Source organism: Salvelinus sp. IW2-2015, unplaced genomic scaffold (genome assembly GCF_002910315.2).
Source record: "Salvelinus sp. IW2-2015 unplaced genomic scaffold, ASM291031v2 Un_scaffold648, whole genome shotgun sequence".
NCBI classification, from domain to species: Eukaryota; Metazoa; Chordata; class Actinopteri; order Salmoniformes; family Salmonidae; genus Salvelinus; species Salvelinus sp. IW2-2015.
In genome coordinates this window covers 320,499-347,560 of record NW_019942588.1, presented here as the reverse complement: position 1 = coordinate 347,560, position 27,062 = coordinate 320,499, and the positions used below count along the sequence as shown (strand labels likewise).

The following is a 27,062-nucleotide window of genomic DNA, read 5'->3' as shown; positions in this document are numbered from 1 at the left end:
CTTAGCATCTGCTTCATCTGACCACTTTTTTTATTGATCTAGTCACTGGTGCTTCCTGCTTGAAGAATCAGGAGGATAGAATTATGGTCAGATTTGCCAAATGGAGGCGAGCTTTGTATGCATCTCTGTGTGTGTACTAAAGGTGGTCCAGAGTTTTTTTCCCTCTGGTTGCACATTTAACATGCGGATAGAAATTTTGTAAAACGGATTTAAGTTTCCCTTCATTTGTCCCCGGCTACTAGGAGCGCCGCCTCTGGGTGAGCATTTTCTTGTTTGCTTATGGTGGAATACAGCTCATTCAATGCTGTTTTAGTGCCAGCCTCTGACTGTGGTGGTATGTAAAACATCTACAAAAATACAGATGAAAACTCTAGATATTACAGTTTTGAATGTCCGTTTGTAGTTTAATCTTCCGCATAGGTCATCTATTTTATTGTCCAAGATTGCACGTTTGCTAGTAGAATGGAAGGAAGTGGGGGTTTATTTGATGCCTATGAATTCTCAGAAGGCAGCCCGGGCCTTTTTCCTTCTCGCGCTCTTCACGCAAATCACGGGGATCTGGGCCTGTCCCCAAGAAAGCAGTATTTCGTTCGCGTCGGCATCGTCAGATTCGTTAAAGGAAAAAAAGGATTCTGCCTGTCCGTGGTGAGTAATCGCAGTCCTGATGTCCAGAAGTTATTTTCGGTCATAAGAGACGGTAGCGCCAACATTATGTACAAAATAAGTTWAAAAAAATAAGAYAAATGCAAATAAACTGAAAAAAATACAAATCGGTTGGGGGCRCGTATAACGGGTTCCAAGGGTTCCAACCCGCTCTGCCAATAACAGATAGTTTTCAGTTTTGCCTTCCCCACTCCCAGCAAAATTACTTATTGAGAAATTGCTCTTTGCCAGTGGTGGAAAAAGTTCCAAATAGTCATACTTGAGTCAAAGTAAAGATACCTWAATAAAAAATTACTCAAGTAAAAGTCACCCAGTGAAATACTACTTGAGTAAAAATATGAAAGTATTTGGTTTTAAATATACTTAAGTATCAAAAGTAAATGTAATTGCTAAAATACTTAAATATTGAAAGTAAATGTATAAATCATTTCAAATTCCCTATATTAAACAAATCAGATGGCACCATTTTTTTAAATTCACCATTTATTTATGAATAACCAGGGGCACACTCCAACACAGACATCATTTAGGGATGACCAGGGATGTTCTCTTGATAAGTGCGTGAACTGGACCATTTCTGTCATGCTAGCCATTCAAAATGCAACGAGTACTTTTGAGTTTCAGGGGGGGAAAAAAGTACATTATTTTCTTTAGGAATGTAGTGAAGTAAAAGTAGTCAAAAATATAAATAGTAAAGTACAGATACCCCCCCAAAACGATTTAAGTAGTAYTTTAAAGTATTTCTACTTAAGTACTTTACATCACTGCTCTTTGCTAAGACACTGTTTATTTTTTTATGAAAACATTCAAATAGAAACAAATCACAGCAAGGCCTTTCCTGCAGTCAAATGGCCAAATTTCCCTCATGGGTGGAATGATATTAATATTTTAAAGCCCATAACCATGTGAGGTATATACTTTTGTTTCAAAGTAGATTTGTTTAAGACTACCAATAATCACTCTTTGACCCTGATTTAGCCTACTGCTGTAAAAGGTAAATTGTTAACCAGAAATTATAAGACATTGAGATAAAAACACCTTCAGTAACCGAAAGGTTGCTGGATCGAATCCCCGAGCTRACAAGGTAAAAATCTGTTGTTCTGCCCCTGAACAAGGCAGTAAACCCACTGTTCCCCAGAAGGAAGTCATTGTAAATAAGAATGTGTTCTTAACTGACTTGCCTAGTTAAAATAAATGATATATATATATATATTACATTTAACACAAACACCATTTCCCTCCAGGGGTAACAACCTTCACAACCTAGAAAAAGAGGCATAGCATTTATAGGATGTTTTACAGTACACTGCAGCTGCTCTTCAAGCCAAACTCAGTTTCAAGTCTCTATGATGTGTAACTGTCTCATTTCATGGACAATTTTAATTGCATTGATCACTTTATTACATCATTATTTCAGCTCMAAAAAAACATGTAAAAGATATAAAACAATCAAGTAGTATTTCAAACAGGAAAGAACGCAGAGGTTGTTGTTGCATAAGATGGTTCCGGGTGTCATAGTTTTACAACGGGCACTTAACCTAGCTACAACCGGTCGRCATCCAGGTACACTTCTCCTACAGGTAGGGTGTACACAGATAATAGGTCATAAAGGCACTGTGAGAACATTGCTATGGTGGGTTGCTGGTTGTGACCAAATTCCACCTTGGAACATGGTACATTGACAGGATAATATGGTGGTAATAGACATACACGGAAGAGGGTGTAAGTGACTGATTAACCAAAATGCCATTTGTAAATATCGTGAACAACCCTGTACTCCTTATGTTTTCCTACATGGTCACAGGCATAACAAATAGCTTGGATGAACTCTTGACTCAGTTGAACCAGATGTYGSTGAGCWRAWAAGTKTYTAYGCCACTGAAAGTAGCGMAGATATGCCTCCTCATCCTTGTCCAACTTCAGGAGGAATTCAGCCAGGGCTTTTGCATTGGGAAAGTCATTAACATGGATGAAGGAATCTCCCGGGACAAAGTCCTCATAGTTCTGTCTCGGTGGGCCCAATACTACTGGCACAGTTCCTGCTGCAAGTGGTCCATTAAGCTTCTCAGTGATGTAGTCTCTGTGGACTGAGTTCTCAAAGGAGAGGTAGAACTTACAGCTGGAGAGTGTTGAGTAGTAGTCCTCATATCTCAAGAATCTTGCAAAGGCYTTTCCAAARAGATCCACCTTAATATGTTTGACAAGTTCTCTGTAATAGTTATCCCTTACTGCTGTTCCAGTTGCAGGGTTATTGTTACTCACAATCCAGCAAACTAATTTATCCTTCTTGGGCAGCACAAAGTCCTCACCCTGGCCTTTCCTTGCAGTTAAGCGCCAACGTACAGGGATGTCTGCATCTTCCCTATAACTCAAGGTCAAGTTGAAAAGGTTCTCTAGACCAGGTATCCTAATTGTGTTTGTAGGTGATTCCACATGGTACCAGATCCACTTCTGGAATGGTGGTCGAGGTGATGGAGGCAAGTTGGATAAATCGTGGTTGATGGATTTGTGAAAGATGAGCACCCCGTCTGCCTTGTTGTACAGAGACCGGTCATCTGTCAGTTGGCAGCCATCAATGTTGAAGAAAGTGGTGCAATCGCTAAAATCAAACCTGCGGCTTTCAGGCCAGAACCACAACAGCATGATGGGCTTGTCTGGTTCTGGCTGCTTCTTAGACAAGGAACTGTTCTCAGGTGGCTTTGAGTAATGACGTGGCAAAGCAGGTTGGGGAGAGCAGATCTGAGWTGGAGCTGATTGATAGTACATTACAAACAGCATCAGAAATCCTCCTAGACCAAGGATCCCCACCAAGATGATACGCAAAGGTCCAGTAAGGAATGTACTAGACAGCATTTTGGCTCCTGTAAAGAGCAAAAGAAAAACATTATTACATTCACACAAAGAAATGCAACTAAATKAAGAATTTTGTTTAATTGTTAAACAGCTTGTGTACAGACAAAGTAAAAGAAAATAAGCTGGTGCAGATTAAACACGTATATTATATTTAACATTTAATATATTTGCCCTCATCCTGTCCCGAAAGACAWCTCTCTTAAAAGCGATAAAGAGCTAATACCCAGGAGCGGCAGGTAGCCAATCCTGGACGAATTCCGTGTCTGACGGTTCTGGCAGTAAGTGAGCTGGCAACCGGAGGGTTGCTGGTATCAAATCCTAGATGCCACTGTGCCCTTAAGCAAGGCACTTAACTCCCCACGACAACAGCTCCCCAGGCACCCAGTGTGGCAGCCCCCCCACACCTCTCCAAAACACACACACACACATATTTTGGAGGGGTTAGGTTAAAAGCGGAGGTCAAATTTCAGTTGGACCTTGTGTGCAATTGATCAATAAAGTGATGGCAAATATGGCAAAAATATATATATAATAACTCAAATTCTGATTGGAAATAGGARCAACGAGGAAACATCTACCTGGCTACCTCAGGATTGTGTTCAAGTTTATTTCAGCACAACCTGTTGGATATATTTTTTTGACAATGGTGGGTGAGGTATACTTTWAAAAAAGTGATCTCATACCCTCTTGCTTTACCAACCTAGGCCCGGTTTTARGTCACATTGATATTTTCTTTTGCTGAAAATTATTCTAGAATATAGGCTAAAGAGCTCGCTGTAGCTCTTAAATGATCTATGGCTATTCAAAAAGTATTTTTTTACACAATACAGTTTTCCCATCAAGAGAATAAATGTTGTGTAGCCTATTACGCATTTAAGTGTTTGTATTATACGGTGTGTTTGCCACGTGTTACGTATTCTCTCATACTATTGTGTATACAATGTTTGAGTATGTAAAATTGTGCATAATTCAGTGTGTAAACTTTGACCAAAAACAAGTAAAGCCGGAGTCGCTCGTTCCCTGTTTTGCTATAGAAAATATCAATGTGACCTAAAAACAGGTTATTTTGCAATTGCTCAAATCATTGTAGCCTAATGAAAGGCGGGAATTGAGCGTCAAGTAGGCCTACAGATTCTACAATTAAAATAACTAACCATGAAGTAGCAAGTGAAGCGACGTTGCCATAGATCTAATATGTTGACCTGTAGATTATTGGTTAGGCTACTGTGAAATGTGTGCGCTTTTAGATAATAGTAGCCTATTGCTGGCCTAATAAATACGAATATTGAAGCAACTGATRTAGCCTAATGGCTTAATACTAGGTAGGTCTATCGATTGARCATACATGAAAGTGATGTCAATATTTAGCCTAATAATCTAACTAGCTATCATATAATTCATACATCTTGGTTTTACTTTGTTTTTTTAAATGCATCCTTGCTTCGCTTGTTTATAACATTGYAAACTTTTTAGGCTTTATATTCAACAATGAAGTTTTCGGAGGTCAGAGACAGATAAACATCTTCCTTCTATGTTTAGCAGAGGTGTAAGTGACACAGGAGGGCAAACAGTGGTATAAGACAAATACACCTCGATCACACCGGCAGTGTTGTTTCGCTAAATGGTTGGCAGATATCTGGATATTTGTTCAACATTTCACCTTCTGATAACTGTATGCTTGACAGAAGTGGTGAGGCATATGCTCGATAAATCCAACATACGCACTACACAGAACGCACTGCAACTGCCTCTGCAACGCAATGCTGCAAGGCAAAAGCAGCGTTCCATTGGAAATGAATGTACTTCTGGTGGACCAAAATTAAATTTTCACTGTCGGTGTAATTGAGGCATAAGCTGTTCTATAAGTGGTCTGAGGCAGGAGTTAGATTATGAGCGATTTCAAGTGCAACGTTAATAAAAGGCTGTTTTGGGAAATGGCTCRGGAATTTAAAGATGCTCTTACGAAGGTTCTAACAATGAACTTATTAGCCTTAAGATGTTTTTGGGAAACCAGGCCCTGGTCTGCGTTCAGTAAAAACAGAAACTGTGATTTACTGAATGACCAGTTGTGTTCAAAATGCACCGCTGCCCTTTACATATGTCACTCATTGATTAAAGCCACAAGCACCAAACATTACGGAAGAGTATAAGGGCCAAGTGAATAAATGTTTTTTTGTGAACAGTAGCAATATCTTTTTTGAGACGAAAAGTAAACATTTTTATAATAAAGTCTCAGTTATACAGTATTTCAATATTAATGTAGGGGATATGTTTAAAGGAATGTCTCCCTGGCTCCCCGTTGCTGTGCGTGCCACCATTGAAATGCCTGAGTTAGATGACCTGGTGAAACTATACTTTAGAATTGGCTTTAGTAAGGAAATCCTTGATCTTTTAGCACATACTATTTTTAGTATTAGGACCTGGAAAATATTGCCACAGATTGTTTTCAGAAGGAGGAACTGTGGTCACATACTTTTGGTCATGTAGTGTATGTGGACACCTGCCCGTCAAACATCTCATTYCAAAATCATCGGCATTAATATGGAGTTGGTCCCCCCTTTGCTGCTATAACAGCCTCCACTCTTCTGGGAAGGCTTTCCACTAGATGTTGGAACATTGCTGCAGGGACTTGCTTCCATTCAGCCACAAGAGCATTAATGAGGTTGGKAGATTAGGCCTGGTTTGCAGTCTGCGTTCCAATTCATCCCAAAGGTGTTCAATGGGCKTAAGGGCAGTGCTCGGTGCAGGCCAGTCAAGTTCTTCCACACCAATCYCGWYAAACCATTTCTGTATGGGCCTCACTTTGTGCAGGGGGGCATTGTCATCTTGAGACAGGAAAGGGCCTTCCCCAAACTGTTGCCACAAATTTAGAAGCACAGAATCATCTCAAATGTCATTGTATGCTGTAGCGTWAAGAGATTTCCCATCACTGGAACTAAGGGGCCTAGCCCGAAACATGAAAAACAGCCCCAGGTCATTACTCCTCCACCAAACTTTAAAATTGGCACTATGCACCCAGATGCGTCCGTCAGACTGCCAGGTGGTGAAGCTTGAGTTATCACTCAGAATGTGTTTCCACTGCTCCAGAATCCAATGGCGGTGAGCTTTACACCAATCCAGCCAACGCTTGGCATTGCTTCAAGATGGCCTTAGTGATTTATGGAGGTTTGGAAAAAAAAGTCAAKGCCATCAGTCCCTGTACCTAAGAAAGCAAAGGTAATTGAAATAAATGACTATCGCCCCGTAGCAYTCACATCTCATCATAAAGTGCTTTGAGAGACTAGTCAAGGATCATATCACCTCCACCTTACCTRCCACCCTAGAMCCACTTCAATTTGCTTACCGCCCCAATAGATCCAGACACGATGCAACCGCCACCACACTGCCCTGTCCCATCTGGACAAGAGGCATACCTATGTAAGATAAGTGTTTGACTATAGCTCAGCATTCAACACCATAGTACCCTCCAAGCTCGAGGCCCTGGATCCCACCCTGTGCAACTGGGTCCTGGACTTCCTGACGGTCACCCCCAGGTGGTGAAGGTARGAAACACCTCTTCGCTGATCCTTAACAATGGGGCCCCACAAGGGTGCATGCTCAGCCCCCTCCTGTACTCCCTGTTCACCCATGTCTGCATGGCCATGCACGTCTCCAACTCAATCATCAAGTTTTCAGACGACACTACAGTGGTAGGCTTGATTACCAACAACGATGAGACAGCCTACTGGGAGGAGGTGAGGGCTCTGGGAGTGTGGTGTCAGGAAAATAACCTCACACTCAACAAAACATAGGAGATGATCGTGGATTTCAGGAAACAGCAGAGGGAGCACCCCCTTATCCACATCGATGGGACCGCAGTGGAGAAGGTGGAAAGCTTCAAGTTCCAAAGTGTACACATCACTGACAAACTGAAGTGGTCCACCCACAGAGACAGTGTGGTGAAGAAGGCGCAACAGCGCTTCTTCAACCTCAGGAGGCTGAGCCACTGCCTGTTCACCCTGCTATCATCCAGAAGGCGAGGTCAGTACAGGCGCATCAAAGCTGGGACCGAGAGACTGAAAAACWGCTTCTATCTCGAGGCCATCAGACTGCTAAACAGCCATCACTAGCACATCAAAGGCAGCTGCCTATAGACATAGATTAGGAATCACTGGCCACTTTTAGAAATGGATCACTAGCCACTTTAATAAGGTTCCATATCTAGCATTACTCATCTCATACAGTTGAAGTCAGAAGTTTACATACATTTAACTCGTTTCACAATTCCTGACATTTAATCCTGCAAAAATTCCCTCTTAGGTCAGTTAGGATCACCACTTTATTTTAAGAATGTGAAATGTCAGAATAATAGTAGATAAAATTATTTATTTAAGCTTTTATTTCTTTCATCAAATTCCCAGTGGGTCAGAAGTTTACATGCACTCAATTAGTATTTGGTAGCATTGCTTTAAATTGTTTAACTTGGGTCAAACATTTTGGGTAGCCTTCCACAAGCTTGCCACAATAAGTTGGGTGATTTTTGGCCCATTCCTCCTGACAGAGCTGGTGTAACGGAGTCAGGTTTTAGGCCTCCTTGCTCGCACACGCTTTTTCAGCTCTGCCCACACATTTTCTATAGGATTGAGGTCAGGGCTTTGTGATGGCCACTCCAATACCTTGACTTAGTTGTCCTTAAGCCATTTTGCCACAACTTTGGAAGTATGCTTGGGGTCATTGTCCATTTGGAAGACCCATTTGCGACCAAGCTTTAACTTCCTGATTGATGTCTTGAGATGTTGCTTCAATATATCCACATACTTCTCTTGCCTCAGGATGCCATTTATTTTGTGAAGTGCACCAGTCCCTCCTGCAGCAAAGCACCCCACAAACATGATGCAGCCACCCCCGTGCTTCACGGTTGGGATGCTGTTCTTCGGCTTGCAAGCCTCCCCCTTTTTTCTCCAAACATAACGATGGTCATTATGGCCAAAGAGTTCCATTTTTGTTTCATCAGACCAGAGGACATTTCTCCAAAAAGTATAATCTTTGTCCCCACAGAACACTTCTCTTCCTGAGTGGTATGATGGCTGCGTGGTCGCAATTATTTTTCTGAGGTCTTGGCTGATTCCTTTTGATATTCCCATGATGTCAAGCAAAGCGCACTGAGTTTGAAGGTAGGCCTTGAAATACATCCACAGGTACACCTACAATTGACTCAAATGATGTCAATTAGCATATCAGAAGCTTCTAAAACCATGACAATTTTCTGGAATTTTCCAAGCTGTTTAAAGGCACAGTAAACTTAGTGTATGTAAACTTCTGACCCACTGGAATTGTGATACAGTGAATTATAAGTGAAATAATCTGTAAACAATTATTGGCAAAATTCCCTGTGTCATGCACAAAGTAGATGTATGTAAACTGCACTCCACACCATCTTAGTCACTAACACCCATCTCATATGTATATACTGTACTCTATACTATGCCACTATCTTAGTCCAATGCCGCTCTGACACATATATATTTCCGTGTATATGTTGTGAAACTGTTAGATATTACTGAACTGTCGGAGCTAGAAGCACAAGCATTTCGCTACACCCACAATAAAATCTGCTAAACACATTKATGTGACCAATAAAATTTGATTTGACATGGTGATTTTAGGCTTGTGTGCAGTGCGGCTGCTCAGCCATGGAAACCCATTTCATGAAGCTCATGTGCTGACATTGCTTTCAGAGGCCGTTTGGAACTCGGTATTGAGTATTGTAACCAATAACAGACGATTTTTACGTACTACAGCACACGGCGGTCCCGTACTCTGAGCTTATTTTGTYTACCACTTCGCGGCTGAGCAGTTTTTGYACCGAGAYGTTTCCACTTCACAATAACAGCACTTAGTTGAGCGGGGCACCTCTAGCAGTGCAGAAATTTGACGAACTGACTTGTTGGAAAGGTGGCATCCTATGACGGTGCCACGTTGAAAGTCACTGAGCTCTTCATTAAGGCCATTCTACTGCCAATGTTTGWCTATGGAGATTGCATGGCTGTGTGCTCAATTTTATACACCTGTCAGCAACGAGTGTGGCTGAAATAGCCGAATCCACTAATTGGAAGTTGTGTCCATATACTTTTGTATATATAGTGTAGGTAGAGATAGCGGGTTGTGTGTGGGTAGTAAAAAGTAGGGTCAAAAACAAACAAATGGCCATCAATCTAATACTGGTTCAAACATGCATCATTGCGTACCTAAGCTTTCCAATCGAATCTGTTAATAASTCGCATGCCAAATTTCCCACTGACAATTTCAGATTATAGGCATACACTAAAATGGCCATGGTGCCTTATGAGCACCAAAAAAAAAAAAATGTTCTTGGCACTGGTCATTGAATACGAAGAGAAGTGTGGTCGAGTCCCTGTCATCTGCTACAACGTTTTGCTGCGTAGCCTAGGCAAACACCTTGCAAATAAATATGTGCATAATGGAAACTATTATCAACTTYATCCATGGTGCTTTACTAACAGTATTATTTATGGCAACTATCCTTCTAACGACTATAGGCTAGTTGGCCATGTGAGCACGCCCAATAAAACAAATGATCTTGGGATCCTGGAGACCAGAGTATGCTCCATGTCAAGCTGCTCTCCAAATTCGCTCCAACACCACTATTTTGCAGCCCTTTATAAATCTATAGCGGCACACTAGATTAGCCTACAGGTTAGGGTACTCAATCGTACATTACAGTGGGTAAGTGAAAGTAAATTACAGGCCTATCCAATGGCTGCCGGAGGAATGAACAATGAAGCAGGGGTTTTCCGCAAGAGTCTGTGGGAGGAGAGGCAACTCAAGTAATAAGCATAGGCCTATGAGGCTACTTCATTGGAAGTGTAGCCTACATAAAACACCATGCCATTACGATATATAGGCTGCTGGCCTAGCTGTTACTCTAAAATATACTATACAGTGTTGGCATACGCAGGGGATGGAGAATAACATTGTAGCGAATTCGAAGGGCACCATGTCTGCAGGTAACTCCACGCCTTTTCGCGGTCTGACAATGCACAATGGCCGTTAGAATGGTGTTGCTTTGGGGATACCGTGTGTGTGTGTGACGCCTGTTTGAACGACTGTTTCAGACACACACACCTCCCGCAATCTCCAAAATATAAACAGCCACAGGACAACTTTGGTTGAACGTCGTAAAGGACCAGTCGCCAAAACTAAAGAGATATAGCTAGCTAACGACCTCCTTTTCCACATATTTATTTATTTTTATTTGACCTTTATTTAACTAGGCAAGTCAGTTAAGAACAAATTCTTATTTTCAATGACGGCCTAGGAACAGTGGGTTAACTGCCTTGTTCAGGGGCACAACAGATTTGTACCTTGTCAGCTCKGGGATTTGAACTTGCAACCTTTCGGTTACTAGTCCAACGCTCTAACCACTAGGCTACATAGAAAAAACAAGACAGAGGCTTGCTAGCTACGATAGCTAGCTAGCTGCGATTTTCTACAAGGAATCTGCCTCCCGAAAAAAGCTTCTCCCAAGTGGGTGTAACCTACTCCCATTGCCTGCTGCACTGCTTTTTGGATTCCACCTGGCAATGTGTTGACCGTCTGCCCTGTCTCCCCTTGTCTGGTACAGGTACCCCCGCCACACTCCCGAGCTTTCGCTCGCCTCCAGCACACACGCACTGTTGGGGCGAGTGACGCTTTGAACTTACAATGGCTAGCCCCAAGTCGTTATATATTTTTTMTTGTGCTTTATGCTATTTGCCTCATGACTCCTGTGTGCTTTGTGACTATGAACTTACTTGTTTACCCAACCGTGGGGCAGACTGTTTGTTTCCACACTCGGGACTCCGACACTATGGGTTACACGGACTCTTGGCCTACCATCCTATTCTAACCATCTCTCACCGGCTTTGTATTCATGTTACCTGATTAAATTGATGTACAATATGATCTTGTTGCCATCTGATGCACATTCAAATGTCAAATCAGCACTGCAGAGCTCTCCCTGTCCTCTGCCGTGCCTTGATTGTATTACTGTTGATGATATCTGGAAATGTGCATGTACACCCTGGCCCATCTACTGTTTCTAGCCCCAATTCTGACTTGTGCTATGATATCTGCTTCACTGATTTCTGCTCTCGTAAAAGCCTGGGTTTTCTGCACGTTAACACTAGAAGCTTATTACCTAAAATGGATCAATTGAAAGTGTGGGTTCACAGCTCCAATCCAGATGTGTTGGTCATTACTGAGACGTGGTTAGGGAGGAGTGTTTTTAATACTGATGTTAACCTTTCTGATTATAACCTTTTTCGGAAAGACAGATCTTCCAAAGGTGGTGGAGTGGCAATCTTTACCAAGCAACACCTTCAGTGCTCAGTTGTCTCCARGTCTGTCCCCAAACAATTTAATTTGCTGGTTTTAAGCATTAAACTTTCAAATAGCTCTTTGTTGACTGTTGCTGGGTGTTGTTGTCCACCAACAGCACTAGCCTGTACCCTACCTGCCCTAAGCTCTCTCTTGGCCATTTACACTAAGTCTGAATTTGTCCTGCTAGGTGAGCTAAACTGGGACATGCTTAAACCACCTGACCAAGTCATAAAGCAATGGGACTCCCTAAATCTTTCTCAGATTATTACCAACCCGACTAGGTATGATTCCAAACACCCAGAAAAGGCTCTTTGATGTTATCCTCACAAATAATCCTGATAGGTATCAGTCTTGTGTTTTCTGTAATGTCATTAGTGATCACTGTTTTACAGCCTGTGTTCATGATGGCTGCTCAGTGAAACGGCCTGTCCTGATTACTCATAGACGCTTGCTAAAAACTTTCATGARCAAGCCTTCCTTCATGACCTGGCCTCTGTAAAATGGTATAGAATCAGCTTGATCCCCTCTGTCGAAAATGCTTGGACCTTCTTTTTTGATATTTTCAGTGGTATTGTTAAACAAGCCCCCATAAAGAAAACAAGAATTAAATACAGGTTCAGCCCCTGGTTTGGCTGTGATCTGTCAGAGTTACTCCACTTCAAGAATTCCATTTGGCGAAAGGCTCGGCACACGCATAATCAGGCTGACTGGCTCACGTTCAGGCAAATGAAAAAAAGTGCACTCAGGCTATCCGGAAGGTCAAAGTTAGTTACTTTAAGGAGCAGTTCTCCAAGAAGTTCTGGAGGTTAAAGACCTGGAGAATAAACCCTCCTCCTCAAAGCTGCCCATGTCCCTTAATGATGTGGTTGTTACTGACAAGTAGCACATGGCTGAGGTCTTTAAATCACTACTTCATTAACTCAGCCATGCCTCCTTGCYTGTCCAACATTTCCTCATCTCCAACCCTTCAAATGCAAAAAGCCCCGATGCTCCTCCCTCTTTTTCCCTACAAAGTTTCTTCATGCAGACAGTCACTGAGTTTGAGGTGCTAAAGGAGCTCCTTAAACTTGACCCCCAAAAAACACCTGGGTCATATGGTTTAGACCCTTTCTTTTTTAAGGTTGCAGCCCCCATCATCGCTAAGCCTGTCTCTCCTCTCTGGCGAGGTTCCCATAGCTTGGAAGGCAGCCACGGTGCATCCTTTATTTGAAGGGGGAGATCAAGCTGATCCTAACTGTTATAGGCAAATTTCTATTTTTCCCTGTTCATCAAAAGTGTTGAAAAACTTGTCAATAATCAACTGACTAACTTTCTTGATGTCTATAGTATTCTCTCTGTATGCAATCTAGTTTCCGCTTAGGTTATGGGTGTGTCACTGCAACCTTAAAATGTCCTCAATGATGTCAAAATTGCCCTGGATTCGAAGCAATATTGTGCTGCTATYTATACTGACTTGGACAAACCTTTTGATACGGTAGACCATTCCATTCTTGTGGGCCGGCTAAGGAGTATTGGTGTCTGAGGGGTCTTTGGCCTGGTTTGCTAACTACCTCTCTCAAAGAGTGCAGTATATAAAGTCAGAACATCTGCTGTCTCAGCCACTGCCCGTCACAAAGGGAGTATCACAAGGCTCGATCCTAGGCCCCACGCTCTCCTCAATTTACATCAACAACATAGCTCAGGCAGTAGGAATCTCTMTCATCCATTCATATGCAAATGCTAGTCTTATACCCCTCCCCGGATTGTGATAAACGCTCTACAACAACGCTTTCTTAGTGTCCAACAAGCTTTCTCTGCCCTCAACCTTGGTCTGAACACCTCCAAAACAAAAGGTAGTGTGGTAAGAAGAATACCCTTCCGCTCACTGGTGTGGTTACTACCTGAGTATTTAGAGCTGGACGTAGTCACCTCATATAAGTACCTGGGAGTATGGCTACACGGTACACTCTCCTCTCAGCACATATCAAAGCTGCAGGCTAAAGTTAAATCTAGTCTTGGTTTCCTCTATCGTAATCTCTCCTCTTTTACCCCAGCTAAACCTGATACAGATGAGCATCCTACCCATGCTAGATTACGGAGACGTAATTTATAGATCGTCAGGAAAGGGTGCTCTCAAGCAGCTAGATGTTCTTTACCATTCGGCCATCAGATTTGCCACCAATGCTCCTTATAGGACACATCATTGCACTCTATACTCTTCTGTAAACTGGTCATCTCTGTATACCTGTCGCAAGACCCACTGGTTGATGCTTATTTATAAAAACACTTAGGCCTCACTCCCCCCTATCTGAGAAACCTACTGCAACCCTCATCCTCCACATACAACACCTGTTCTGACAGTCACATTCTGCTAAAGGTCCCCAAAGCACACACATCCCTGGGTCACTCCTCTTTTCAGTTCGCTGCAGCTAGTGGACTGGAATAAGCTGCAACAAACACTCAAACTGGACAGTTTTATCTCAATCTCTTCATTCAAAGACTCAATCATGGACACTCTTACTGACAGTTGTGGCTGCGTCGCATGAAGTATTGTTGTCTCTACCTTCTTGCCCTTTGTGCTGTTGCCTGTGCCCAATAATGTTTGCCCCATGTTGTGTTGCTACCATGTTGGGCTGCTGCCACGTTATATTGTCATGTGTTGCTGCCATGCTATGTTGTCGTCTTAGGTCTCTCTATGTTGTATTGTGGTGTCTCTTGTCGTGATGTGTGTTTTGTCCTATATTTAAAAAATWATAATAATCCCAGCCCGTCCTCGCAGGGGGCCTTATGCCTTTTGGTAGGCAGTCATGATAACAATTTGTWCTTAACTGACATGCCTAGTTAAAGAAAGGTTAAATCAAGTCATCAGATTTCAAATGTGATTAGTGGCAAAACTGGGAAGAAGTGGAAGAATAAAATAAGTGTGGGGAATAACAGTAGTGTTCTTTCTGACAAGCACACTAATAACAATATATATTAGCCCATTGTTAATGAGAATAGTTCAGCTGTTAAGACTAAATTAAGTAAATAGATAAGTCTCCTTTAGACAAGATTTCAAATCTGCCCCTACACCCTAACCAAATTATTCTTCTATTCATTGTCCCCCCCCAGAATCAAGCTTACACTTTTCAGTTCACAATTATTTTAATAGTTACAAATCAGGTCACCCTACCAAACTTCCCTGCTAAAACATACAGTAGGTCTGTCTGCTGCCTTCTCGTTGTTGCTTCCTAAATGCCAATCACAAAACAAGGGGACTAATGCAATTGTGGATTAAATCAAATGTCTGCAATAATAGGSACGGGAGTAACAACACTAATTGTGTTAACATTGTACATAAAACAGCACTACCATGCTCCTCTTTTTTTACAGTTTTATAAACTCAGCGGAGAACTTACTCTCGCTCCATTCAGCTCCACTCTAATCTTGAGGGGCGTTTCTTTAAAACATGCATTCAATCCCCTTACATAACTATACCAATGTGCCGCACGACAGGACAATGACAGAGGTTCCGCTCATGATGTTAAATTGCTCCGATTTGGAGCACAGTTAATGCTCTGCTCTGACTATAGAATGGACTAATTCAAAAAATAAAAGCAGTACTTTTCAAACGAGGTAAAGACAGTTTCAGGTTGGCTAGTCGACGGATATTCACGCTTTCAAATCTTAATAGCCCTCAAACCACTTGAGCCACAGACTCCAAATAAGTGTCATGATGTTGGAAAAATTGCGCACAACATTGCACAGGACTTATTTTCACGATTTGAATTCGCTTTACAAAGATAATAAACATGTGGAGAAGTGAGCAGCATTTGGTTTTCCTAGTTGAATTAGGGAGCGTAACCAAAGTACAAACTTTTTTTTTTTTTTTTTTACATTCGAATTTCAATAGCTCCTTGGTCATGTGACCTACTGACCTCAAACTACTTTCAGAATGTCCACGGACTGGCGGAGACGGGCGCCGTGAGGTGTCCAGTGCAGAAACGCAACCGATCCCGGAGAAGCTGGCTGGAGCCCCGGGGAGAGTTCTCTTTTCTTTGTGAAGGGCAGGGCGCCCTGGAATGGGTTCGCCCGAAGGGGTCACTCCTTCGCCACCATTGGAAGTTCGTTGTGCRGCCAATCTCGTGGTCTCGCAAGGGGCTGTGTGCATCGGTTTGTCAGGGTGGTGTCCGTCGGCGGACCGGTGGGGTCTGGCGGTTGGTGGCGACTCTGGACACGCGCCCTGCCCCTTCTCGTGGATCTCCCCAGCTATGGCACACGCCGGCCCCGTTCGCGCGGCGCATAGCAGCTGACTTAGRACTGTTACGGACCAGGGGAATCYGACTGTTTAATTAAAACAAAGCATCGAAGGCCCAAGGTGGGTGTTGACGCAATGTGATTTCTGCCCAGTGCTCTAAATGTCAAAGTGAAGAAATTCAATGAAGCGCGGGTAAACAGCAGGAGTAACTATGACTCTTAARGAGTCCTTAGCCCAGGACATTGGGGGTCTATGCTTCTCAAAATAATGTGAAGTTGAATACGGGCGACCCCAAACCATACATTGTGTCACCTGCTTGCAGGTGKCCCTAACATAACAACAAACTGGAGCAAAAGGTGCCTTCAGGTCGAACGAAACCCTGGTCCKGCTGRGAGTGACTACCTCGGATAGGWTAAGACAGGGGAGGYAAGGGAAGACGGYAAAGTCAGATCCATAACTTCGGGATAAATAGTACCGTAGCCCTTGGAGGGCTCTTCCAACCTCTACTCTGTGTGTCACTTGTTTGAGGGAGTCTCTCCAACAGCTAGGATACATACTGTCTCTAGCATGTTAGTACAGGSGGTAAGGGAGATAACTGCTAGAGGGCTACCTCATTCTCTTCCAATCCCTCCCTGTATGTCACCTGTTTTCAGGTGTCGCTAACGATGCAAACCAAACAGGAGTTAGCTGCAGATGGTGACGGCTGTTGATTGTTTACGGAAGGTGGCAGTCGGTCCTGGAATATAAGGCTTTCGGTCAAGCATGAAAATGTGAGGGCGGTTCCACCAGACTCAATGATTTTCTGCTCTTGTAAATCTGAGAATAATGGTTTGAACGCATCCCTGGCTTTGGCTGTGGGGGTTAAGTCCTGGGAGACGGCTGATGAAAGTGTACTATGTGGTGAAACGTTTGAACACGACTTTCCTAGTTAAATAAAGGTTAAATAAAAATAAATAAAAACTTAGCCAACTCTAAACCGAAGGTTTGAATCGAAAGCTGGCTTTGGCTGGACCCGCTAACAGTGGAGCACTAAATGGAGATGGAATGTGCCTAGCGGGTATGGACACTGCCAGGTCTCAGGTTCACCGGGGTGCGGCACTCTACACATTCTATGTGGGAGCTCTCCTCCACGCTCCTTGGAGCATGTAGTGGAGATGACATGTGTCTTACCATTAGCTGACACTACCAGGCCTCAGGCTTGCCTGTGTGGGACACCACACATTGTATTTGGGGAGGTCTCCTCTACGCTCACTAGACTCGAGGTGGAGACTAAACCCATTGTCCCCGCAGTGACAGGGCAACGCATGGATCTGGCTCATGCCCTACGAAGTGGGGAGAGGTATCTCCAGCTTGTCTGGGGAGGGAGGCCTACATCTGATGTGGGTAGTACCATCAACACCCATTGATTTTCTGTGGACCCATAAAACGGACKGAAGCAGCCTAAGTCTAAGTCASAATCTCCCCTAAACGTAACGATACCTTAGCGCCGCGGATCTTCGGTTGGYCCAGGRTAGTCTGCCTCTTTTGGCAGGTGAGTAGAGCCGTTCGTGACAGAGTTGGGGTACTCGCTGCGATCTATTGAAAGTCAGCCCTCGATCCAAGCTTTTGTCGGGGACAGAAGGMATCTTCCTCCACCATCCTCCTTCTTTACTTATGGGTTACCAGGTGCACGCAGACGGGCCAGAGGCCAGACACCGAGTGTGAGTGGGCACAGGCAGGCGGGTAGAAGGCATAAAACATTGAGTTTGGGCTCTGGATATGTAGGGGGCTAGGTGGTGGTCACCCATCCACCCGGACCCGTCCTCTGGTGGGACTGTGAGTCAGGTTGGGACTCGCTGTGGAAGTCAAAGGGTCACCAGGTGCACTAGGAGGCCTCCCCCAAGGCGGGGGGCACTCAAAGTCCGAGCAGGGGCGGCCGGACTCGGGGGGCTGGGAGCAGCACTCAGGCTGTGGRGGTTGGAGTAGGGACTTAGTCTCTGAGTGTAAAAAAGTAGGTGGGTCACTAGGTGCACAGAGCCTGTTTCACGGGGTTCCTGACAGCGGGACTATAGACGTCTTCGTAATTCCAAGTAGTAAGCTATACTCTAAGGCCAAAGGAGAGGGGTGTTGACCGGGTAGGGAGAGTAGGTGTGGAGGCCTGTAGTTCCAGGTAGTAAGCTATACACTCTCAGGCCCAGGGAGAGGGCAGGCAGGCGGGCGGGCAGGGAGTGTAGGCCTAGAGGCCAGGAGACAGACATCACCAATCCCCGCCCTCCTCCTCTATTTTCCTTACATTTTGTGGCTAGAGTCAAATAMTCTCTATAGAACAAACTTCAAGTCARGACAGTCAMACAAAATTAATAATTYATGTATGTGTGTTATATTAACCAGAGGGAGTAAAATGTAGGCAAGCAATAAACATTTCAAACTACTAGACAAATAAGACATGTGAGAGATTTTTAGACTAATACACTTGAAACAATACGGAAACCTAAAACTGCAGACATTACTAGTGCCCCCCATCAACCCGCCATAAAAAAAATCAATGAAACGCAGCCTGATGTGATCGTTGACAGCTGCCTTAAGGACACACATAAACAATGCTTTCTGCTACTAAGATCAGTGAATGGTAGGCTAAACTGACAACGGAGTGAAGAGCAGAAATCTCAACTAGCAAGCAAGTCGCAGCAATGAAGAAATGTGTGCGCGTTCACGCGAGGGGGGAGCGGGGGCAGCGGTCGGCACAACACTGGCCCTCGACTTCGCATCGGTCCTAACACCCGTGCCAATATAGCCTCAACAGCGGCTTCTCGGGCATTATCACTTATGATCGAAAGGCAGAAATCAACGTAGTTGCGCATTCGCAGTATGGATAAATCTAGCGGACTAAAACCCCGCTAGGAAAACCTAGTGTGATKATCTGTTGCATAGGTTGCCTTTACATAGGAAGCACAATTCTGATCATTGCCCCTAACCTAATTATTTTCACAATTAAGGCTGTCTGTCTAAACGCAGCCTACGGAATCAGTGTTTACTAAAAAGTAGGTAACGTTCTAAATAGTAGCCTAAAGTATGACTAGTAAGCTTGGGGGACCGATTTCACAAAAACATTTTAGGGCTAAGTTCATCGTTAGAACCTTCGTATAAGGTTCATTACATCTCCGAGCTATTTTCCAAAACCATCGTTTTTAACGTTGCACTTAAACATTCGTAATCTAGGGCCTGTCCCAGACCACTCGTACAACAGCTAAATGCATAGTTAATTCTTTTTTTTTGCCCTCCCGTGTCACTTTATACACAGATCTCCGCTAAACATATAATCACATGGTTTATCCGTCTTCTCTGTGACCGCTGATAATTGAGGAACAAAGTTGACGAAAAAAAGTAGCAAATGTCTTTGCAATTGATACAAAGAAGCGACGCATACAAATATACTTAACATGAAAACCGAGATGACTACAATAAAAATATAGAACAATAGACTATAGGCCTATTTCAATCATATTGAAATATATTTCGTGTTCAATCAATTGAGTTCTATTGTGTTACTTGTAGGCGACTAATTTGTCTCAATATATTTCAGGATCTGTAGCCTAACATATGYTCAATGTGCCAAAATCRGYGATTTAGTGCATTTTCATWGGGCAAACGGAATAAACCCCTCTATTTGCAGCCGTAGTTGGCCTATTAATCTATAGCAGCTGATTAGTTGTCAGTATTGTGAACGAATTATATGGYTAAGGAAATATTTAAATTGAGAAAGCGGATACGAGTGCTCTTCTTGCGATCCTATCACTATTGAYACATGCTCCAACCACACACCTAGCGACCGTTCTTTCTACGTGGTGTTTTGAGAAWCGCATGTTAGGCCTACATCTTCGGCTGCWGTAGGAAAGCTGCATCGTTAAAACACTCGTAAACCTAAATKATATCGCTATCGGGAAACTGGGMACAGCACAGTTGGCGATGTAGTTTGAGTGAGTAGTAGACAATACATTTCGGACACGGCCTCAGAAATATAAAAGTAAATCCTGTAAAATATACAAGTACATTTGCATGTATTATTTTACTTGACCATTCAAAACGGAACTCAACAAGGCACCAATAAGTGAAAGCCTGTAACACAAAAAAATGTATGCCTCACCGGTCAACAGGTTGTTCTTGTCACGCCGTATTCAGAGCTTCTGGTCAAGTCATTCATACACACACGCCCGATGAGAACTRTGTAGCTGTGAGGTGTTTCTTTGGTAGGCCTACTCATCAGTTCAATAAAGCTATAGGAAACCGCGATTAGCTGTTTCACAAGATCCTCCAAATACATTGGGTGTGAGAAGGAAGAAAATATCCTTCTGGACACCCTTGCAGCTGGAAAATATAGCAGTATTGTCAAGGCGAAATAGAGGTTAACCTCAGTGGGGAGGGGCAAGCCAGATCGCGTTACTTCCTTCTAAGCCACGCCAATAAACGGTAAAGAAAAACATCCTCCATCGGGTTTCTTAGGAAAGTGGTGATGCAAGAAGTTCTACTTCATACATTTCAGACGTCAGTACGGTTGAAAGTATTGATTATATATCGGGTAATAATAACAATAGTCACGCCGTTGACGTGACAGCGGGGGAGGAAGTGTGCGTGGTTCATATAAAACCGTACACCAGACACTCATTGTCCATTATTTCTTCTCGCAAAGTTATTTTAGTAGTATCAAGCAAGTTGACTGCTCCCATTTTTCGGATTGCATCTTCCCATGTCCTGTTTTTAGGATATGTCGCCGTTGACATGACAGCGCATGATTTATTTATTGGCCGTAATTTAAGTTAGGCTATTTGATCGGAGAAACCTGCATGAAGTAAAATATGTAAAAGGTGTCCGTCTCATTACATTGCCATACATTTTATCTCCAGCCTGTAGGCTACAGAAAAGGACACATACTCTTTCTACCATATCCTATATCTGCTACATGATTTATTTTTTATATATATTTTTTGACCGAACTTTGGTGGAGCGCCCCARCTATGCGTCTCTCCAACAGCACCCTGTAGAGGCGAGCTGGGAATGGACAAGCAAAATATTTTGTGCCCCTCCCTTTGATAAAGTGGGAACTGTTTATCACAGGGCGGCATCAGCACTCACATAAAAAGCCCATAAGGCACTGGGTTGAGAGAAATTGTCATTGTTTTTTAGCARAATTATGTTTTATGTGTTGTTGACCAGACCGGACTTGGTGAGTTTGGCTCAGAAAATGCCACCCTCGTCAATTTGCCGCCTAATTCTGCCAAATGAACGGGACGGCCATAGTGACAGCTCTCCGCTACCTATCCCCTTTATTGGAGGACATCGGGCTTCCTTGTCTTGTGCTGACTTAGCCCCCCAGCTAGTGTGTGTGTTGGCCACTGTATTCCGGTGCTAACCTTTTCAAGATATCCTCCACTGCTGTGCTCGTTATCGAGGCCACCGGGCACTAGTCGTCCTTCGATTATTTAAAACTCCAAAGGGTCACTTCCCTAGATAACCGCGTCTAGGAAGGATGTTAGGCCTGGAAGGAGGAGAGATGACTAGAAACGATTCGGTTGGCCGTTTTATGTGTGGATTAATTGTCGGAGTAGAGGTCCTTGTGCATTTCARGTAAAACAACAACTCAATGTTTATATCCCAGGACAAATTAGCTAGCAACAGCAATCTAGCTAAATAGGACAAATGAACATTAGCTAGCAAGTGCAAGCTAACTAGCTAAATTGCCATACATGTTTAATGCTTTTCGACCTGTCCCCAAATTAATGTCATTGGTTCAGAGATTGTTTTGATATTTTAACCTGCGTGTCATGATCACGTTTGGTGTGGGGGGGCAAAATAAATTTATGCACGATAGCGCACGATGGCGCACGCGTGCAGCCGGTTTGGGTTCCGTGTTAGCTAGCATGCTGGTCACCTAAGCCCACTGCTAACAGTTGTTTTCATGCTACAGATTTTACCATCGACAGCCATCAACATCATCAAGCCCTGCACAACTAACGTGCTGTTTCCTATTTAACAACAGCAGATAATAAATAATGTTCAACTGGGACCACTGCCAGGGGTGATTTATTTGGACAAAACACAACGCAAGGAGAGTATGATCAACATCTGTTACACCTCCCCTAGGCATCCCTCTCCCCTGGTATTACTAGCACGCTAAAAGCTAGCTAGCTAGTTTACCAACTCAACCTAGCTGCCACTGTGTGTTGTCATCTTGGCTTACCAAACGACTGCCATTTGTGCGTGTTTCGCATATATGCCTACGTTTCAACATGATATGTCTCCTGCTCCAGCCCTGTGGTCATAACTAGGCTCACCCAAAATTATTTTGCGGGTGCTGTACAACTCCCGCCAGATTATTGTAGCTCTATACCTTTACTGTGTATTGTGGTAGCTGTKGTAATACAGTCTCCTATTACTATTATGTTAGTTAATTTGATTAATAAGTATGTTGCATAAGAAATATTTATATTTTATTATATTTTTCTTCACCTTCTGAGCTGAGAAAACACTGCATCACCATGATGCTGGGCATCTTGTGGAGCTGAACTACAAGTAGAAGATGGTCATGACCTGTGCTACGCCTGCTGAGGTGTTGGCCCCCTGCCTGTGAGGCCTTTTCTGACCCCTGCATTAACTGCGCCATCCTGTTTGTGAAGGTGTGGGAAGCATGGTTAGCCAGGGTTGAGGGCCTGGTTTTCACAGATAATTTACAAGCRTCCGGCATTGTTAACCAGGACCCATCCAGGGCTACGAAACCGATGGCGGCCCCCCGGTGAAAATGTCAAAGAATAAGCGCCTCACTCAGAAGGTCGATTCTTTATCTTCTGAGATAGAGCAGCTAAAAACGCTTTGCGTTCCTTCAAGCCCCCTGAGTCGGGGCCCTATAGCACTCCCTTCAGCATGGGGGATGCAACAGAGGACTCTGATATCCGTGATGATGACCTACTCTCCACTCGGGCATCCATCCAGCACTTTAGTGACCAGGATGATGACACACCCAACATGGTGAAGGAGGTGCCAACCAGTGTTGTGGACCCATTCAGTGTCAATGCTAAAGATGGGTCAGAGGAGTAATTCCGAGGCWCTGATCACACTGAGTCAGAAGAAAGCTCTGCCTCAAGACGCGCTGTCCTGCATGCAGACTTAGCTAGGCTAGAGCTTGATGGTCCTCATGCCACAGCCTCTGCAGCTAACCCGTTCTTTAAGAAGGTCCCCGCAGCTACACCGTTCGGTGTGCCACCTTCACCAGATTTAGTTACGGAGCTCTAGAGATGCTGGCCAGACCCGCGGGCTCTCGCCCCCCACGGCAAGGATAGTAAGATGCTATCTGCCATGCGCGATTCAAAACAACATGTGCTTGACCATCTGCCTAAGGTGTATGAATGCATAGCAGAGCTGATGCTCTCCCCAGCTGAAGCCCACTGCCCCAGACCTCACTACAGGGGCACAGATGAGCTACTGTCATGGGCCTACAACACAGCKGCCCGCATTGGGAACTCCSTTTCAGTKCTCGTGCTAGCACAGAACAGGATRCTCCAGCCGAAGCACGCAGACCTGGACCTCTTCAAGCTTTGCGTTCATGACCAGAAAGCTAGTCATACTGATTTACACCCAAGTTGTGACTCGTCGCTAGGTCTTTCCCAAGCMCCAATGTCCAATGACTCTAGAWGGACTCAGAGAAAGCTTCCAGTGGTCCGCGGACTGATATTCACCCCCGCGGCTGAGCGGGCAATCGAATGTASAAAACAGCTGAGTCAAGCTACACCACTGTGGAACCCACCGCTCAGAAACCAGGCATCACAGAGTAGTGGCAGAGGGAGGCCTGACCYGCATGAACCCCGCCTCTCTCACTCGGCCCAGCACCACATACGCCCTTGGCCCTACCACCAGCCTAACACAGGCGCTCGCCAGCCCTAGACAGCGACGCAGCCACCCCCCAGCCCCCAAGAGGCCGGGGCCATAGCAACCMCCAACCCCACAAACAGGCATGGGGGCAGAAACTGAATGGCAGGTGTCAGCCGTCGGCTGATTTACCCAGCAGAACCTGACCTACTGGGCATCCCACTCCTCAGACCCATGGGTGGTGATGACCCTCTCACAAGGGTACAGGCTGTAGTTCTGACGCCRACTCCAGCAATTCTCAGGGATCAGAATGACTTCAGTCACAGACCCCCTTAAAGCTTGCACCCTCAACCAGGAGATTACATCTCTCCTGGAGATGGGCACGATCACAAAAGTAAAAGCATCAGAACAGCAAGATGGCTTTTACTCAACCTATTTCCTGGTTCCCGAAGAAAGATGGAGGCTTCCGTCCAGGTCTGGATTTAAAATGGTTCAATTCTTTCTGAAAGTTCTCCCCTTTCACATGTTGCGGATGGTCAATGTTCCCCAGACAGTAGCCGCAGGGGAATGGTTCACATCCATGGACTTAAAGGATGCTTACTTTCACGTTCCTGTGTAACCAGAACACAGGCGTTTTCTATGATTCGCCTTCCAAGGCTAGGCATATCAGTTCGTGGTGTTACCCTACGGCCTCTGCCTGGCACCTCATGTCTTCACAAAATGCGTGAGCGCAGCCCTGAGATCCCTCCACCTACAGAGGATCAAGATCCTTCCTTACCTCGACGACTGGCTCATCTGCACCCCTCTCGCGAGTGTGCGGCTGAGGGCACAGTGCTGACACTGACCCACGTCACCGCACTGAGTCTTACCCTGAACAATGAAAGAGCAACTTCACATCAAACCAAAAGGTCACCTTTATTGGCATGGCTCTGAACTCCCACACTATGAGGGCATGTATAACACCTCAGCACGTGGACAGCATTCTTCTTCTGCAACAATTCCAGTTGAACGCACTGGTGAAGGTACGAATGTTCCAACAACTGATGGGCATGCTCACGGCGGCCTCCGCGGTGATACCGTTAGGCATGCTGTCTTTAAGGCCACTACAAGTGTGGTTCAAAAACCTTCCACCTCCGCTTGGACCCCAAGCGGGACAGAAACACCAGAATACGGGTGACAAGAGCGTGCTACTCTACTCTGCAGCCATGGAAGAAGAGAACCTAACTGACTACAGGTGTCACAACCGACGCTTCACTAACAAACTGGGGAGCACGGGCAGAGCTGGAGGAAAGAGCACATCAACGTGCTAGAAATTCAGAATCACTTTCTGATGGTTTTCAAACACAAACATGTCCTGATACGATCAGACAATACATTGGGTGTTCCACATCAACCATCAAGGGGGAACGAGGTCTGTACGGTCCCTCCATGGGCCCTACCCGTATTGACGGTCTGAAAGGTATGAAGTAGAATGGAAGTTACGACTAACTATGGTTCTACGAATACCTGGAAGACCATCAGTACTTTCTTGTCACTCGTAATCTTTTGTCGAGAAGATTCTTTGAGGCAATGCGTGGTCTGACGTAGGGTTTTATATGATGCTCAGGGACACGTCCTCCCACGCTGTCATGTCACTGGCGTGACTGGCGTCGTTGTTATTATTACTCGACCTGTGCGGAGTGCAAGGGAATAATACATACTTTCAACCATACTGGTGTTCTTCCAGGTATTCGTAGAACCATGTTTACATTCGTAATTTCCATTTCTAGGAAGGTAGATTTGCTAGGCCGGATGGAACGCAGCAACACAATCAAGGATTAGCTGTTGAGTACAGAGAAATTGAACTAACAGGAAAATGACGGAAGTGGATGTTTTGTATCAGATGGCATGTTGAGTGGACCGCCACAGGAAAGGAAGACCTAGAGTTACCTCTGCTGCAGAGGATAAGTTCGTTAGAGTGACCAGCCTCAGATTGCAGCCCAAATAAATGCTTCACAGAGTTCAAGTAACAGACACATCTCAACATAAAATGTTCAGAGGAGACTGTGTGAATCAGGCCAACATGGTCAAATTGCTGCAAATAAACCACTACTAAAGGACACCAATAAGAAGAAGAGACTTGCTTGGGCCAAGAAACATGAGCAATGGACATTAGACCGGTGGAAATCTGTTCTTTTGGTCTGATGAGTCCACATTTGAGATTTTTGGTTCCAACCGCTGTGTCTTTGTGAGACGCAGAGTAGGTGAACGGATGATATCTGCATGTGTGGTTCCCACCGTGAAGCATGGAATAGGAGGTGTGATGGTGTGGGGTTGCTTTGCTGGTGACACTGTCTGTGAATTATTTAGAATTCAAGGCACACTTAACCACCACAGCATTCTGCAGCGATATGCCATGCCATCTGGTTTGTTTTTTAACAGGACAATGACCCAACACACCTCCAGGCTGTGTAAGGGTCATTTGACCAAGAAGGAGAGTGATGGTGCTGCATCAGATGACCTGGCCTCGACAATCACCCGACCTTAACCTAGTTGAGATGGTTTGGGATGAGTTGGACCACGGAGTGAAGGAAAAGCAGCCAACAAGTGCTCAGCATATGTGGGAACATCTTCAAGACTGTTGGAAAAGCATTCTAGGTCAAGCTGGTTGAGATAATGCCAAGAGTGTGCAAAGCTGTCATCAAGACAAAGGGTTGCTACTTTGAATAATCTCAAATGTAAAATATATTTCGATTTGTTTAACACTTTTTTTGGTTACTATATCTTAGCTCTTGTGAGTTTGTTGTGTGGGTCTTTTGACTCACCCTGTTGTTATCCTGAAGAGCCACCGTACTTTGGCAAAACGTTGTTGTTATACGAGCTCAGGAAAGTGTGCATGTTAGCGTGATAGCTAATATATTTGTGTCGTCGATAAAGAACAAAGTCTCATTCTTCCTGCACCCGTCATCCCCACCATCTCTCTGCCTCCTCCGGACCCGTTTCTCCAGACCCGTTTATAATGCTCCCTGTCATTCCCTGTGAGCAATGGAAAGGGTAGTTTGAAACGTACCTTCTAGCCATAGGAATGGGTACTGTTGCAGGCACCAGAAAACATGCTATCCTCCTACACTGCCTCGGAGAGGTAGGGCGCCAC

General features: G+C 44.4%; 1 protein-coding gene across 1 annotated transcript; it reads right to left on the bottom strand.

Moving 5' to 3' along the window:
* Positions 1–1,654: 1,654 nt before the first annotated feature.
* On the bottom strand, positions 1,655–20,550 carry LOC112068670 (4-galactosyl-N-acetylglucosaminide 3-alpha-L-fucosyltransferase 9). Its single transcript, XM_024135870.2, has 2 exons — positions 20,217–20,550; positions 1,655–3,524 (listed from the first exon to the last, which is right to left on the bottom strand). Exon 2 carries the CDS (start codon positions 3,514–3,516, stop codon positions 2,398–2,400), a length of 1,119 nt encoding a protein of 372 aa, XP_023991638.1. The 5' UTR covers positions 3,517–3,524; positions 20,217–20,550; the 3' UTR covers positions 1,655–2,397.
* Between the last annotated feature and the right edge of the window lie 6,512 nt (positions 20,551–27,062).